Source organism: Coregonus clupeaformis, unplaced genomic scaffold (genome assembly GCF_020615455.1).
Source record: "Coregonus clupeaformis isolate EN_2021a unplaced genomic scaffold, ASM2061545v1 scaf0747, whole genome shotgun sequence".
Classification (NCBI taxonomy): Eukaryota; Metazoa; Chordata; class Actinopteri; order Salmoniformes; family Salmonidae; genus Coregonus; species Coregonus clupeaformis.
This window is the reverse complement of record NW_025534202.1, coordinates 235,220-251,827: the sequence shown is the minus strand read 5'-3', so window position 1 is coordinate 251,827 and position 16,608 is coordinate 235,220. Positions and strand designations below refer to the sequence as shown.

Below are 16,608 nucleotides of genomic sequence, written 5' to 3'. Positions count from 1 at the left end.
ATATTAATGTGACTGTGTGCTTCCATGTGTGTGTGTCCGAAGAAGCATAGTCAAAGGTACATTGGAGTCTGAGCCGTGTGGGAGATGATACATCATCAGCTTTAATAGTGAGAGGAAGAAAAGAAGAGGGGAAGGATACAGCTTGATGGGAAATGCTCCAACCAATGATGTGAGAGACTGACACACGCACACGCGCACATACACGTACACACGCATACACACACAACCATTATCTATCTATCTATCTATCTATCTGTCTATCTATAGTATATATCTATCTACAATATACAGTTGAAGTTGGAAGTTTACATACACCTTAGCCAAATACATTTAAACTCTGTTTTTCACAATTCCTGACATTTAATCCAAGTAAACAATCCCTGTTTTAGGTCAGTTAGGATCACCACTTTATTTTAAGAATGTGAAATGTCAGAATAATAGTAGAGAGAATTATTTATTTCAGCTTTTATTTATTTAATCACATTCCCAGTGGGTCAGAAGTGTACATGCACTCCATTAATATTTGGTAGCATTGCCTTTAAATTGTTTAACTTGGGTCAAATGTTTTGGGTAGCCTTCCACAAGCTTTTTGGCCCCATTCCTCCTGACAGAGCTGGTGTAACAGTCAGGTTTGTAGGCCTCCTTGCGCACACACGCCTTTTCAGTTCTGCCCACACATTTTCTATAGGATTGAGGTAAGAGCTTTGCCTTGGCCACGCCAATACCTTGACTTTCTTGTCCTTAAGCCATTTTGCCACAACTTTGGAAGTATGCTTGGGGTCATTGTCCATTTGGAAGACCCATTTGCAACCAAGCTTTAACTTCCTGACTGATGTCTTGAGATGTTGCTTCAATATATCCACATAATTTTCCTTCCTCATGATGCCATCTATTTTGTGAAGTGCACCAGTCCCTCCTGCAGCAAAGCACCCCCACAGCATGATGCTGCCAACCCCGTGCTTCACGGTTGGGATGGTGTTCTTTGGCTTGCAAGCTGACACCTTTTTTCCTCCAAACATAACGGTGGTCATTATGGCCAAACAGTTCTATTTTTTGTTTCATCAGACCAGAGGACATTTCTCCAAAAAAGTAAGATCTTTGTCCCCATGTGCAGTTGCAAACTGTAGTCTGGCTTTTTTATGGCGGTTCTGGAGCAGTTGCTTCTTCCTTGCTGAGCGGCCTTTCAGGTTATGTCGATATAGGACTCCTTTTACTATGAATATAGATACTTTGTACCTGTTTCCTCCTGTTTTTAGTCAATTAGCAGACGCTCTTATCCAGAGCAACTTACAGTTCGTTTTTTTTTTCTTCATACTTGTGGGAGGTCTACAATTTTTTTTCTGAGGTCTTGGCTGATTTCTTTTGATTTTCCCATGATGTCAAGCAAAGAGGCACTGAGTTTGAAGGTAGGCCTTGAAATACATCCACAGGTACACCTCCAATTGACTCAAATGATGTCAATTAGCCTATCAGAAGCTTCTAAAGCCATGACATCATTTTGTGGAATTTTCCAAGCTGTTTAAAGGCACAGTCAACTTAGTGTATGTAAACTTCTGACCCACTGGAATTGTGATACAGTGAATTATATGTGAAATAATCTGTCTGTAAACAATTGTTGGAAAAATGACTTGTGTCATGCACAAAGTAGATGTCCTAACTGACTTGCCAAAACTATAGTTTGTTAACAAGAAATTTGTGGAGTAGTTGAAAAACGAGTTTTAATGACTCCAACCTAAGTGTCTGTAAACTTCTGACTTCAACTGTATATACAAAAGTATGTGGACACCCCTTCAAATGAGTGGATTTGGCTATTTCAGCCACACCTGTTGCTGACGTGTATAAAATCGAACACACAGCCATGCAATCTCCATGGACAAACATTGGCAGTAGAATGACCTTACTGAAGAGCTCAGTGACTTTCAACGTGGCACCATTATAGGATGCCACCTTTCCAACAAGTCAGTTCGTCAAATTTCTGCCCTGCTAGAGCTGCCCTGATCAACTGTAAGTGCTGTTATTGTGAAGTGGAAACAATAACAGCTCAGCCTCGTAGTGGTAGGCCACACAAGCTCGTAGATCGGGACCGCCGAGTGCTGGAGCGTGTTAAAATCGTCTGTCCTCGGTTGCAACACTCACTACCGAGTTCCAAACTGCCTCTGGAAGCAATGTCAGCACAAAAACTGTTTGTTGGGAGCTTCATGAAATGGGTTTCCATGGCTGAGCAGCCACACACAACCCTAAGACCACAATGTGCAACGCCAAGCGTCGGCTGGAGTGGTGTAAAGCTCGCCGCCATTGGACTCTAAAGCAGTAGCAACGCATTGTCTGGAGTGATGAATCACTTCACCATCTGCCAGTTCTATGGATGAATCTGGGTTTGGCAGATGCCAGGAGAACGCTACCTACCCCAATGCATAGTGCCAACTGTAAAGTTTGGTGGAAGAGGAATAATGGTCTGGGGCTGTTTTTCATGGTTCGGGCAAGGCCCTTTAGTTCCAGTGAAGAGAAATCTTAACGCTACAGCATACAATGCCGTTCTAGATGATTCTGTGCTTCCAACTTTGTGGCAACAGTTCTGGGAAGGCCCTTTCCTGTTTCAGCATGACAATGCCCTCATGCACAAAGCGAGGTCCATACAGAAATGGTTTGGCGAGATCGGTGTGGAAGAACTTGACTGGCCTGCACAGAGCCCTGAACCTCAACCCCATCGAACACCTTTGGGATGAATTGGAACGGCGACTGCGAGCCAGGCCTAATCGCCCAACATCAGTACCCAACCTCACTAATGCTCTTGTGGCTGAATGGAAGCAAGTCCCTGCAGCAATGTTCCAACATCTAGTGGAAAGCCTTCCCAGAAGAGTGGAGGCTGTTATAGCAGCATATTAATGCCTATGATTTTGGAATGAGATGTTCAACAAGTGTCCACATACCAAAAAAGTGTTAAACAAATCAAAATATATTGATTGAAGGAAAAGCAGCCAACAAGTGCTCAGCATATGTGGGAACTCCTTCAAGACTGTTGGAAAAGCATTCCAGGTGAAGCTGGTTGAGAGAATGCCAAGAGTGTGCAAAGCTGTCATCAAGGCAAAGGGTGGCTATTTGAAAAATATAAAATATAAAATGATGTGTTTAACACTTTTTTGGTTACTACATGATTCCATATGTGTTATTTCATAATTTTGATGTCTTCACTATTTATTTTTCTACAATGTAGAAAATAGTAAAAATACAGAAAAACCCTTGAATGAGTAGGTGTTCTAAAACTTTTGACCGGTAGTGTACATACAAACAGACAGACAGACAGACAGACAGACAAGCAGACAGACAGACAGACAAGCAGACAGACAGGAGACAGACAGACAAACAGACAAGCAGACAGACAGACAGGAAACAGACAGACAGACAAGCAGACAGACAGACAGAGACAGGAGAAAGACAGAGACAGGAGACAGACAGACAGACAGGAGACAGACAGACAGACAGAGACAGGACACAGACAGACAGACAGACAGACAGACAGACAGACAGACAGACAGACAGACAGACAGACAGACAGACAGACAGGATAGAGACATATACAGAGATAGAGAGAAAGAGGGATGAGTAAACAACTTTATCTCTCTAACAGCATGCCATTCAGATCACCCTGACCTGGCACACCTCCCTGCCTACGCCAGAGAACAGAGAGATAGATAGAGAGAAGAGAGAAAACAGAAGAATAGAGGTTGACCAGAGATCACAGCTCTGTCTCATTCTGGGGAGCGAGGAGACAAGAAAGAAGAAGGAGAACATTGGAGGGTAACCTTTAAAGACATAAAGGTGAGGAACGAGGGAAGGAGAAAGGATGGAGGAGAAAGACAGGTGGTAAAACGATACCTACTGCCCTCATTAGTTTCAGTGACCCTCTATGGGAAGGGGTGATGTGGTCGTGCCTGGGGAGTCTGTGCTTTGTCCTTAGGACTGAGTGGACCGTTGTCTATTTCCTGCATCCCAAATGGCACCCTGTTCCCTACATAGTGCGTTACTTTTGACCAGAGACCAGGGCCCTTCTGTGTGTGTGCGTGGATGGTCCCGTGTAGCTAAGTTGGTAGAGCATGGCGCTTGCAATGCCAGAGTTGTGGGTTTGATTCCCACAAGGGACCAGTATGAAAAATGTATGCACTCACTATTGTAAGTCGCTCTGGATAAGAGCGTCTGCTAAACGACCCTGTAAATGTATGTGCACTATGTAGGGAATAGGGTGTCATTTGAGACACAGTCTAAGACTTGTAAAAAAGAGAGTTGGAATGTTCCAGATGAGAACTGTAAAGAAAGGGGTAGTTGTATTGGGAGGTATCTAGGTAAAGAAAGGGGTAGTTGTATTGGGAGGTATCTAGGTAAAGAAAGGGGTAGTTGCATTGGGAGGTATCTAGGTAAAGAAAGGGGTAGTTGTATTGGGAGGTATCTAGGTAAAGAAAGGGGTAGTTGTATTGGGAGGTATCTAGGTAAAGAAAGGGGTAGTTGTATTGGGAGGTATCTAGGTAAAGAAAGGGTAGTTGTATTGGGAGGTATCTAGGTAAAGAAAGGGGTAGTTGTATTGGGAGGTATCTAGGTAAAAAAAAGGGGTAGTTGTATTGGGAGGTATCTAGGTAAAAAAAGGGGTAGTTGTATTGGGAGGTATCTAGGTACAGAAAGGGGTAGTTGTATTGGGAGGTATCTAGGTTAAAAAAAAAGGGGTAGTTGTATTGGGAGGTATCTAGGTAAAGAAAGGGGTAGTTGTATTGGGAGGTATCTAGGTAAAAAAAAGGGGTAGTTGTATTGGGAGGTATCTAGGTAAAGAAAGGGGTAGTTGTATTGGGAGGTATCTAGGTAAAGAAAGGGGTAGTTGTATTGGGAGGTATCTAGATAAAGAAAGGGGTAGTTGTATTGGGAGGTATCTAGGTAAAGAAAGGGGTAGTTGTATTGGGAGGTATCTAGGTAAAGAAAGGGGTAGTTGTATTGGGGGGTATCTAGGTAAAGAAAGGGGTAGTTGTATGGGGGGGGTATCTATGTCAGATAAGAGGGCTGCTCTGACTTTGGAATGGTCCAGTCTCTATGGGCCTCTCGCTCGCTCTCTTTCTGAGACTCTTTCCTTCCCTCGTTCCTCTCATTCTCCCACATTCGCCCCCTCAACCTCTCCTCCTCCTCCTCCTCCTCTTTCTCTCTCTCCAATCCTCCCTCGTTCTTTCACCTATATTTATAAACACTTTCTCTCTTCCTCCTCCTCTCTCTCCCTTCTTTCTCCTCCATTCCATATGTTTATCTCTCTGTCTTCCTCCTAGTCCTTCTCTCCCTCAGGACGATGAGGTGGTATACGCGCCGTCGCTCTCGGATGATCTGTCTATTGCTGGCCGTTGCCTCCCTCTCTCTCCATCTTCTCCTCGCCGTCCTCTCCCTCTCCGTCGACCAGAACCCCTGTGACGCCCCCTCCCCTCGTCAGACACACCCCCACAACCTCAGAGCCCTGGTGGATACCAACTACACCTCCACGATGTCCGACAACCACTCCAGCTATGCCAAGACACCCCCGGACACCAGAAAAGTGGACTCTTCCAATATGGACAGCAATGGCCCTCACAAAATGGCAGAAATGGACGCTGTCACGACCAAAATGGCCGTCAAGGCAGTTCATGGCCATAAGAAGGAAGGGCCTGTAGACTCAGTCAACATGGCGGTAAGGGTAGGAAAGTTTGGCTCGATGGCGATGAAGTCTATGGGGTCCGGGATGTCTAAATTAGAGGCTCTTTTCAGCCACCCGCTCTACAACATGCCAACCCCGCCCATCCCTGAAGATGATTGGCTGCTGAAGGTGAAGCCCAAAGTGAAGAGGCGCCGAGAGCAGCACACAGATGTGGTGAGTTTTAATGAAGTAGGGTTACTTAATCTGAAAAAACTGACAAGCTTTTGAAGTGCACCAAGGACACATGCTGCATAATTCATTTCATTTTTGGCAAATCTCCTCCTACTCCTCCTCTCTTCTCCTCCTCCTCCTTCTCTGAACCACTTCTCTTGTCCTCTCCTCATCTCCAACCCTCTCCCTCTCTTTTCCCCTCCCTCCCCTCCCTCCCCCACCTCCCCAGGGTGAGTGACAGTGACATCGGCTATGACCCGGCCCATTGGAACAGGAGCAGTGAGAGCCACCCCCCCTGGCTGAAGTTCCATCTTGGTATCTCCCGTTGGCAGCTCTACCCCCACCTGGACCCCAACATGGTACCTCTCGCCCAGCAGCTCAGCACACACCGTATCGTCAGCGCAGGTGTGTGTGTGGCGTGTGGTGTTTGTTTGGGGAATAGGGAAGTTCCCCTTGACGCTGATCTTGGATCAGTTTAGCATTTTCCCCGCTAAGGGGGGTTAAGGTTAGAATTGGGGGAGGGGAAGCTGATCCTGGATATGTGTCAAAGGGAAACTTCACCGTAGAGTGTGTGGGTGGTGTGTGTATGTGTATGTTGGGGAGGGGTCTTGGGGGCCTGATTGTTGGGGTGTGGGGGTGGGAGATATGGTGAGCATTATGCCCTGTACACACAGAGAATGAAGTAGCACCCTGGAACATCATGTGGTTCGCTACACCAGTGCTGTTCTACTGTTATAGTCACCGCTTGAGTTTCAATAATATCTCCTGTAGTGTACTCTCCTTCACTATCACCCCCAAATCTAATAGCATTGGGTTGGTGGAGGCATGGGCTAGTGGGAGTTTCCACCATATTTCATATACCAGTCATTTCCTTTCAAAACAGAGAAGGGAAGTGAACAAGTGCACACTTTGGGAGGAAGGACAGATTAGGAGAATTACAATTGCATTTCCTTGATCCCTCCCCTCTTCTCATCCAATGGGTTTTGAGAAAGAGGCGAGGAGAGAGGACGTGAGAATCAAGGAAATGCAATAGAGATTGTCCCATAGCTGGGAGGTAGTCTCTGTTGTGATGTTTTGAGTCAGGTATAGGAGACCACTAGTGGATTAATGTAGAACTGCAGGATGAAACAAACAAACCGGATGACCTTATTTAGTTTCAAACAGGGTAACCCTTTGTGTGTGTGTGTGTGTGTGTGTGTGTGTGTGTGTGTGTGTGTGTGCCTGATATAGTGTGAGAGAGAGAGCTCAGTATGTACTCAGTATGTGAATGTAAAGTGTTGCTATGGTAACCCGTCTCTCTCTCTCTATATACAGTGGGGGAAAAAAGTATTTAGTCAGCCACCAATTGTGCAAGTTCTCCCACTTAAAAAGATGAGAGGCCCTGTAATTTTCATCATAGGTACACGTCAACTATGACAGACAAAATGAGAAGAAAAAAATCCAGAAAATCACATTGTAGGATTTTTAATGAATTTATTTGTAAATTATGGTGGAAAATAAGTATTTGGTCAATAACAAAAGTTTCTCAATACTTTGTTATATACCCTTTGTTGGCAATGACACAGGTCAAACGTTTTCTGTAAGTCTTCACAAGGTTTTCACACCTGTTGCTGGTATTTTGGCCCATTCCTCCATGCAGATCTCCTCTAGAGCAGTGATGTTTTGGGGCTGTCGCTGGGCAACACGGACTTTCAACTCCCCTCAAAAGATTTTCTATGGGGGTTGAGATCTGGAGACTGGCTAGGCCACTCCAGGACCTTGAAATGCTTCTTACGAAGCCACTCCTTCATTGCCCGGGCAGTGTGTTTGGGATCATTGTCATGCTGAAAGACCCAGCCACGTTTCATCTTCAATGCCCTTGCTGATGGAAGGAGGTTTTCACTCAAAATCTCACGATACATGGCCCCATTCATTCTTTACTTTACACGGATCAGTCGTCCTGGTCCCTTTGCAGAAAAACTGCCCCAAAGCATGATGTTTCCACCCCCATGCTTCACAGTAGGTATGGTGTTCTTTGGATGCAACTCAGCATTCTTTTGTCCTCCAAACACGACTTTAGTTGAGTTTTTACCAAAAAGTTCTATTTTGGTTTCATCTGACCATATTACATTCTCACAATCCTCTTCTAGATCATCCAAATGCACTCTAGCAAACTTCAGACGGGCCTGGACATGTACTGGCTTAAGCAGGGGGACACGTCTGGCACTGCAGGATTTGAGTCCCTGGCGGCGTAGTGTGTTACTGATGGTAGGCTTTGTTACTTTGGTCCCAGCTCTCTGCAGGTCATTCAAAAATTCTGAAATTTCCATCCCCAACTATAACATTTTCCGTCTAGATAGAACTGCCAAAGGGGGTGGAGTTGCAATCTACTGTAGAGATAGCCTGCAGAGCTCTATCATACTATCCAGGTCTGTGCCCAAACAGTTTGAGCTTCTACTTCTAAAAATCCACCTTTCCAGAAATAAGTCTCTCACTGTTGCCGCTTGCTACAGACCCCCCTCAGCCCTCAGCCCCCAGCTGTGCCCTGGACACCATATGTGAATTGATTGCCCCCCATTTATCCTCAGAGTTTGTACTGCTTGGTGACCTAAATTGGGATATGCTTAATACCCCAGCCATCCTACAATCCAAGCTAGATGCCCTCAACCTCACGCAAATTATCAACGAACCTACCAGGTACAACCCTAAATCCGTAAACATGGGTACCCTCATAGATATCATCCTGACTAACATACCCTCTAAATACACCTCAGCTGTCTTCAACCAGGATCTCAGCGATCACTGCCTTATTGCCTGCGTCCGTGACGGGTCCGCGGTCAAACGACCACCCCTCATCACTGTCAAACGCTCCCTAAAACACTTTGGCGAGAGGCCTTCCTAATTGACCTGGCCCAGGTATCCTGGATGGATATAGATCTCATTCCGTCAGTAGAGGATGCCTGGTTGTTCCTTAAAAGTAATTTCCTCTCAATCTTAAATAAACATGCCCCCATTCAAAAATACAGAACTAAGAACCGATATAGCCCCTGGTTCTCCTCAGACTTGACTGCCCTTGACCAGCACAAAAACATCCTGTGGCGTACAGCATTAGCATCAAATAGCCCCGCGATATGCAACTTTTCAGGGAAGTTAGGAACCAATATACACAAGCAGTCAGGAAAGCAAAGGCTAACTTTTTCAAACAGAAATTTGCATCCTGTAGCACTAACTCCAAAAAGTTTTGGGACACTGTAAAGTCCATGGAGAATAAGAGCACTTCCTCCCAGCTGCCCACTGCACTGAGGCTAGGAAACACTATCACCACCGATAAATCTACAATAATCGAGAATTTCAACAAGCATTTTGCTACAGCTGGCCATGCTTTCCATCTGGCTACCACTAACCCCGCCACCAACTCTGCACCCTCTGCCGCAACTTGCCCATTCCCCCCGCTTCTCCTTCACACAAATTCAGACAGCTGATGTTTTGAAAGCGCTGCAAAATCTGGACCCCCTACAAATCAGCTGGGCTAGAGCAATCTGGACCCTTTCTTTCTAAAACTAGCCGCAAATTGTCGCAACCCCCTATTACTAGTCTGTTCAACCTCTCTTTCATAACGTCTGAGATCCCCAGAGATTGAAAGCTGCCGCGGTCATCCCCTCTTCAAAGGGGGTGACACTCTAGATCCAAACTGCTACAGACCTATATCCATCCTGCCCTGCCTTTCGAAAGTATTCGAAAGCCAAGTTAACAAACAGATCATCGACCATTTCGAATACCACCGTACCTTCTCCGCTTATGCAATCCGGTTTCCGAGCTGGTCACGGGTGCACTTCAGCCACGCTCAAGGTCCTAAACGATATTATAACCGCGATTGATAATAGACAGTACTGTGCAGCCGTCTTCATCGACCTGGCCAAGGCTTTCGACTCTGTCAACCACCGCATTCTTATTGGCAGACTAAATAGCCTTGGTTTCTCAAATGACTGCCTCGCCTGGTTCACCAACTACTTCTCAGATAGAGTTCAGTGTGTCAAATCGGAGGGCCTGTTGTCTGGACCTATGGCAGTCTCTATGGGGGTGCCACAGGGTTCAATTCTTGGGCCCGACACTTTTCTCCGTGTATATCAATGATGTCGCTCTTGCTGCTGGTGACTCTCAGATCCACCTCTATGCAGACGACACCATTTTGTATACATCTGGCCCTTCATTGGACACTGTGTTAACAAACCTCCAAACGAGCTTCAATGCCATACAACAATCCTTCAGTAGCCTTCAACTGCTCTTAAACACTAGTAAAACTAAATGCATGCTTTTCAATCGAACGCTGCTGGCACCCGCCCACCCGACTAGAATCACCACTCTCGACGGGTCTGACCTAGAGTATGTGGACAACTACAAATACCTAGGTGTCTGGTTAGACTGTAAACTCAACTTCCAGACTCACATAAAGAATCTCCAATCCAAAGTTAAATCTAGAATCGGCTTCCTATTTCGCAACAAAGCCTCCTTCACTCATGCTGCCAAACATGCCCTCGTAAAAATGACTATCCTACCGATCCTTGACTTCGAGCGATGTCATTTACAAAATAGCCTCCAACACTCTACTCAGCAAATTGGATGTAGTCTATCACAGTGCCATCCGTTTTGTCTCCAAAGCCCCATACACTACCCACCACTGTGACCTGTACGCTCTTGTTGGCTGGTCCTCACTACATGTTCGTCGTCAAACCCACTGGCTCCAGGCCATCTATAAATCACTGCTAGGCAAATCCCGCCTTATCTTAGCTCATTGGTCACCATAGCAGCACCCACCCGTAGTCTGCGCTCCAGCAGGTATATCTCACTGGTCATTCCCAAAGCCAACACCTCCTTTGGCCGCCATTCCTTCCAGTTCTCTGCTGCCAATGACTGGAACGAATTGCAAAAATCTCTGAAGCTGGAGACTCTTATCTCCCTCAATAACTTTAAGCATCAGTTGTCAGAGCACCTTACCGATCACTGCACCTGTACACAGCCCATCTGAAATTAGCCCACCCAACTACCTCATCCCTATATTGTTATTTATTTTGCTCTTTTGCACCCCAGTATCTCTATTTGCACATAATCTCTTTGCACATCTAGCATTCCAGTGTTAATACTATTGTAATTATTCTGCACTATAGCCTATTTATTGCCTTACCTCCATAACTTGCTACATTTGCACACACTGTATATATATTTTCTGTTGTATTTCTGACTTTATGTTTTTTACCCCATATGTAACTCTGTGTTGTTTTTATTGCACTACTTTGCTTTATCTTGGCCAGGTCGCAGTTGTAAATGAGAACCTGTTCTCAACTGGCTTACCTGGTTAAATAAAGGTTAAATAAAAAAATAAAAAATAAATTCACTAGGTCCCCCCGTGTGGTTCTGGGATTTTTGCTCACCGTTCTTGTGATCATTTTGACCCCACGGGGTGAGATCTTGCGTGGAGCCCCAGATCGAGGGAGATTATCAGTGGTCTTGTATGTCTTCCATTTCCTAATAATTTCTTCCACAGTTGATTTCTTCAAACCAAGCTGCTTACCTATTGCAGATTCAGTCTTCCCAGCCTGGTGCAGGTCTACAATTTTGTTTCTGGTGTCCTTTGACAGCTCTTTGGTCTTGGCCATAGTGGAGTTTGGAGTGTGACTGTTTGAGGTTGTGGACAGGTGTCTTTTATACTGATAACAAGTTGAAACAGGTGCCATTAATACAGGTAACGAGTGGAGGACAGAGGAGCCTCTTAAAGAAGAAGTTACAGGTCTGTGAGAGCCAGAAATCTTGCTTGTTTGTAGGTGACCAAATACTTATTTTCCACCATAATTTGCAAATAAATTCATTAAAAATCCTACAATGTGATTTTCTGGATTTGTTTTTCTCATTTTGTCTGTCATAGTTGACGTGTACCTATGATGAAAATTACAGGCCTCTCTCATCTTTTTAAGTGGGAGAACTTGCACAATTGGTGGCTGACTAAATACTTTTTTTCCCCACTGTATATCTCTCTCTCCCCCTCTCCCTCTCCCTCTCCCTCTCAGTGCAGAAGTCTGGAGGGACACAGCTCAAGCTGGTGATGTCATTTCCTAACTACGGACAGGCCATTCTCAAACCAATGAAGTGAGAGACTTACACATGCACACGCACGCACGCACGCACGCACGCACGCACGCACGCACGCACACACACACACACACACACACACACACACACACGCTACACATCACAACTGCTTTTACCAGACTCTTACCATGATTGCTAAATACTGCAGAAAGGAGGAGAATAGACCCCGATGTATATCTGTGTTCCTGTGTTAACTGTTTCCTGAGTTGACTGTTTATAGTCTGTATACCTGTTTTCCTGTTTCCTGAGTTGACTGTGTATAGTCTGTATATCTGTGTTCCTGTGTTAACTGTTTCCTGAGTTGACTGTGTATAGTCTGTATATCTGTTTTCCTGTGTTGACTGTGTATAGTCCTCTGTAGCTCAGCTGGTAGAGACACGGTGCTTGTAACGCCAAGGTAGTCGGTTCGATCCCCCCGGGACCACCCATACACAAAAATGTAGCACGCATGACTGTAAGTCGCTTTAGATAAAAGCGTCTGCTAAGTGGCTTATTATTATAGTCTGTGTTCCTGTGTTGACTGTGTATAGTCTGTATATCTGTGGTCCTTTGTTGACTGTGAATAGTCTGTATAGCAGTGTTCCTGTGTTGACTATATATTGTCTGTATAGAAGTGTTCCTGTGTTGACTGTGTCTAGTCTGTATAGCTGTGTTCCTGTTTTGACTGCATCTCTGTCAGACAGGAGCGTGATGAGGAGACCAACTTCAACCTCTACTACTTCTCTGACTTTGAGAGACACAACGCAGAGATCGCTGCTTTTCACCTGGACAGGTAAACAATGAGTCTGTTTCTCACCTTGATAGTGATAACCAGGGGAGTATACTGCATGCCACAGCACTGACTGAAATGGCTGAGAATGATGAGCAGACATTGAGTAGCATTAAATATGGACCCCTCTCATCTCATCTCTCTCTCTCTTCCTCCCTCTCCCCCTCCCCCTCCCCCTTCTCTCCCATCTCTCTCTGCCTCTCTCTCCTCTCCCTCTATCTTTCCCACCCCACCGCTCCCTCTCCAATCTCTCGTCCCCCTCCCGCACTCCCCTGTCCCTCCTCTCCTCTCCCCTCTTCTCTCTCAGGGTGTTGGGTTACAGGCGGATCCCCCCAGCCGTAGGGAGGCTGGTTGACGTGGTAACAGAGATCAAAGACATCACCACAGACCACAAACTGGCCCGGACCTTCTTCACCTCTCCTGGTCTGTCTATCATTATATCACTCCTTCCTTCCCTCACCCCATCTCCCTCTCTCTCCCTCCTCTTTCTTTGTCAACACTCCTTACATTACATGTTTCACATCTCTGTTTTCTATGAAAATATATGCTGCGGAAAGTCAATATTTGCTAAATGAAATATTTTGTTTTCAATCCCCCCCCCATCCCCCTCTTCATCTCCCATAGTGAATAATGTGTGTTTCTACGGCCAGTGTTCCTACTACTGCAGTACGGAGCATGCTGTGTGTGGTCGACCCCAGAACCTCGAGGCCTCCCTGGCCATGATGCTGCCCGACCCCTCCCTGGCCACCAGACGATCCTGGAGGTCTCCCTGGAGACGCTCCTACAGCCGCAGCAAACTTGCAGTGTGGGTATAGAGTCTATACCTATACCTATATATAGATAATAACCCTAACCCTAACCTCAACCCTAACCCTAGCCTCAACTCTAGCCCTTACTCTAACCCTAGCCTTAACGTTAACACTAGCCTCAACTCTAACCCTAACCTCAAACCTAACACTAACCCTAGTCTCAACTCTAGCCCTTAACCCTAACCCTAGGCTCAACTCTAACCCTCAACCCTAACTCTAACCCTAGTCTCAACAATAACCCTCAACCCTAACTCTAACCCTAGCCTCAACAATAACCCTAGCCTTAACTCTAACCCTGTTGTCACGTTGCAGATGGGAGAAAGACCCAGACTACTGTGACACAGTGAAGAAGACCCCACCATACAACAAGGGAACCAGACTGGTAGACCTGATAGACATGACCATACTAGACTTCCTCATGGGTAGGTCTGGGTCAGGACAACATAATATAATAGTAATGATACTGTAATAATAATACCTTCATATAGCGCTGTTTATGGAGACCAAAGTATTTTTCAATTAGTAGAAAGAGGAAAAACCTGAAAATAAAACACAATCAAACACATTCAACACTCATTATTTTGTTCCAGGTAATATGGACCGACACCACTATGAGACGTTTGAGAAGTTTGGCAACAACACTTTCCTTCTGCACTTAGACAATGGGAGGGCGTGAGTATCCCCCCCCCAAAAAAAGATGTGTGTGTGCATGTGACATTGACACTGTCTGTGTGCGGACTACAGGTTTAACTAACGTTAGTTGATTGTAACATTGACACTGTCTGTGTGCTGACTACAGATTTAACTAATGTTAGTTAATCGTAACATTGACACTGTCTGTGTGCTGACTACAGATTTAACTAATGTTAGTTAATCGTAACATTGACACTGTCTGTGTGCGGACTACAGGTTTAACTAACGTTAATTGATTGTAACATTGGCACTGTCTGTGTGCTGACTATGGGTTTAACTAACGTTAGTTGATTGTAACATTGACACAATGTCTGTGTGCTGACTACAGGTTTGGACGTCACTCTAAAGATGAGCCCTCTATCCTGACACCTCTGGAGCAGTGCTGCAGGTAAAACATGGGATGCATTATTAAGCACCCCCAAGAGTTGATGTCTGTGCCCTCGTGGGAATCTAATTAGCATAATAAAAAACTCTCCATACAAATCCATCAGTTTAAGTTTAGAGAGATCTGTTCTTTTGCATGGGCTGCATCTCATTCCACCATGTCTGCCGATGTCGCTCTTCCTCATCTACGGAGGAAGGTGGCAGAACTACAGCGGTGTTTGTCAGACCAGTAGACATCCCGAAAATCTGTCTTTTCACAAAAGCATCTATAGCGTCCGAACGGTTTGGCGTACAAACTAATATGACCACTCTCACGAACACGATGGTGTTAAAAAAAGTGGTTAAATATGTGTAAAAAAAACAACAATAATTTCCTTATCTTTCTTATAACTCTCAGATATAGCAAAAACACTTCAAATTAAACTTCCTTTTGATGTATTTTTTGACTATCTGTTTTTCTATGTATGAGTCTGTTATTCAATGTGTTTCTATAGGCTAATAGCAGTAGGCCAAATTCAATGTTTCATCGAATAATTGTTTTAGATAGATTTGTTTATATGTAAAATGAATAATCTAATATCTAAATTATCCTTGGTATGACCATCTTAAAACAATTCAGTATGTTAACTTAGTAGAACCACCACCACCCCACCCCACCATCATCATTTATTCCTCTTCTTTCTCATAACTTTCTCTCCATCTCTCTCTCGCTCTCTCTAGGATCCGTCGCTCCACCCTCCTGCGTCTGCGTCTCCTCTCCCTGCCCCAGTACCGTCTCAGTGACGTCATGAGGGACTCTCTTTCCCATGATCCTCTATTCTCCGTGGCCCCTCTCCTCTCGGAGCTGCACCCTCTCCGCCCCTGGACCGTCGCCTCAGCGACCGTGCTCCGAACCGTGAGCCGTTGCCAGGAGCGACAGCGTAGTCGCCATGGAGAAGGCGATGATGAGGTCGTCTATGATGATGTCACTGATTATAAGACTTTGGTTACACCTGTGACACCTACAGGGTAGTGTGGCCACGCCCCCTCGACAACAGCACTTCAACCGTCAGAAGAAATTGTCATGGTGCATCACCATGGCGATGATGATTTATGTGTGACGTCATTGCATCGGCAAGTCACAAGGGTGACATATTTACACTTGGAGTTCCTGGCATCATTCGTTTGGCTTCTAACTGTTAGAGAGAGGATGGCTGTGTCCGAAGTGTCACCCGACATTATATAGAGAGTAGGATGCCATTTCAGACAGACTATTTGTAGGTCTATTCTAGTCTGGTGTATGGATGGGATGTTTAAATCACCGTGTACATGTATTGTTAGGCCTCATTAAATCAAGTTGATTATATTGTGTTATTTATTGTTATTTAATACATGGAGCGTACTTAGTGAAATAAATCTCAGTTTTAGTATATACAATACCTGTCAAAAGTTTGGACACATACTCATTCAAGGGTTTTTCTTTATTTTTACTATTTTCTACATTGTAGAATAATAGTGAAGACATCAAAACTATGAAATAACGCATATGGAATCATGTAGTAACCAAAAAAGTGTTAAACAAATCAAAAAATATATTTTATATTTGAGATTCTTCAAAGTAGCCACCCTGCCTTGATGACAGCTTTGGATACTCTTGGCATTCTTTCAACCAGACTTCACCTGGAATGCTTTTCCAACAGTCTTGAAGGAGTTCCCACATATGCTGAGCACTTGTTGGCTGCTGTTCCTTCACTCTGCCGTCCGACTCATCCCAAACCATCTCAATTGGGTTGAGGTCGGGGGATTTTGTATGCCAGGTCATCTGATGCAGCACTGCATCACTCTCCTTCTTGATAAAATAGCCCTTACAAAGCCTGGAGGTGTGTAAGGGTTGAAAAACAAATGATAGTCCCACTAAGCTCAAACCAGATGGGATGGCGTATTGCTGCAGAATGCTGTGGTAGCCATGCTGGTTAGGTGTG

The 16,608-nt window shown here is 44.9% G+C and overlaps 1 protein-coding gene across 1 annotated transcript; it reads left to right on the top strand.

Moving 5' to 3' along the window:
• The first annotated feature begins 3,704 nt into the window (after nt 1-3,704).
• Nucleotides 3,705-15,747, top strand: LOC121576340 (extracellular serine/threonine protein kinase FAM20C). The gene is given in 13 exon segments (XM_045216603.1): nt 3,705-3,819; nt 5,301-5,845; nt 5,847-5,872; nt 6,099-6,274; nt 11,911-11,989; nt 12,672-12,764; nt 13,069-13,184; nt 13,386-13,566; nt 13,883-13,992; nt 14,161-14,242; nt 14,592-14,651; nt 15,368-15,542; nt 15,655-15,747. Coding segments are annotated over 12 exon segments (1,716 nt in total). The 5' UTR covers nt 3,705-3,819; nt 5,301-5,320.
• The last annotated feature ends 861 nt before the right edge of the window (nt 15,748-16,608 follow it).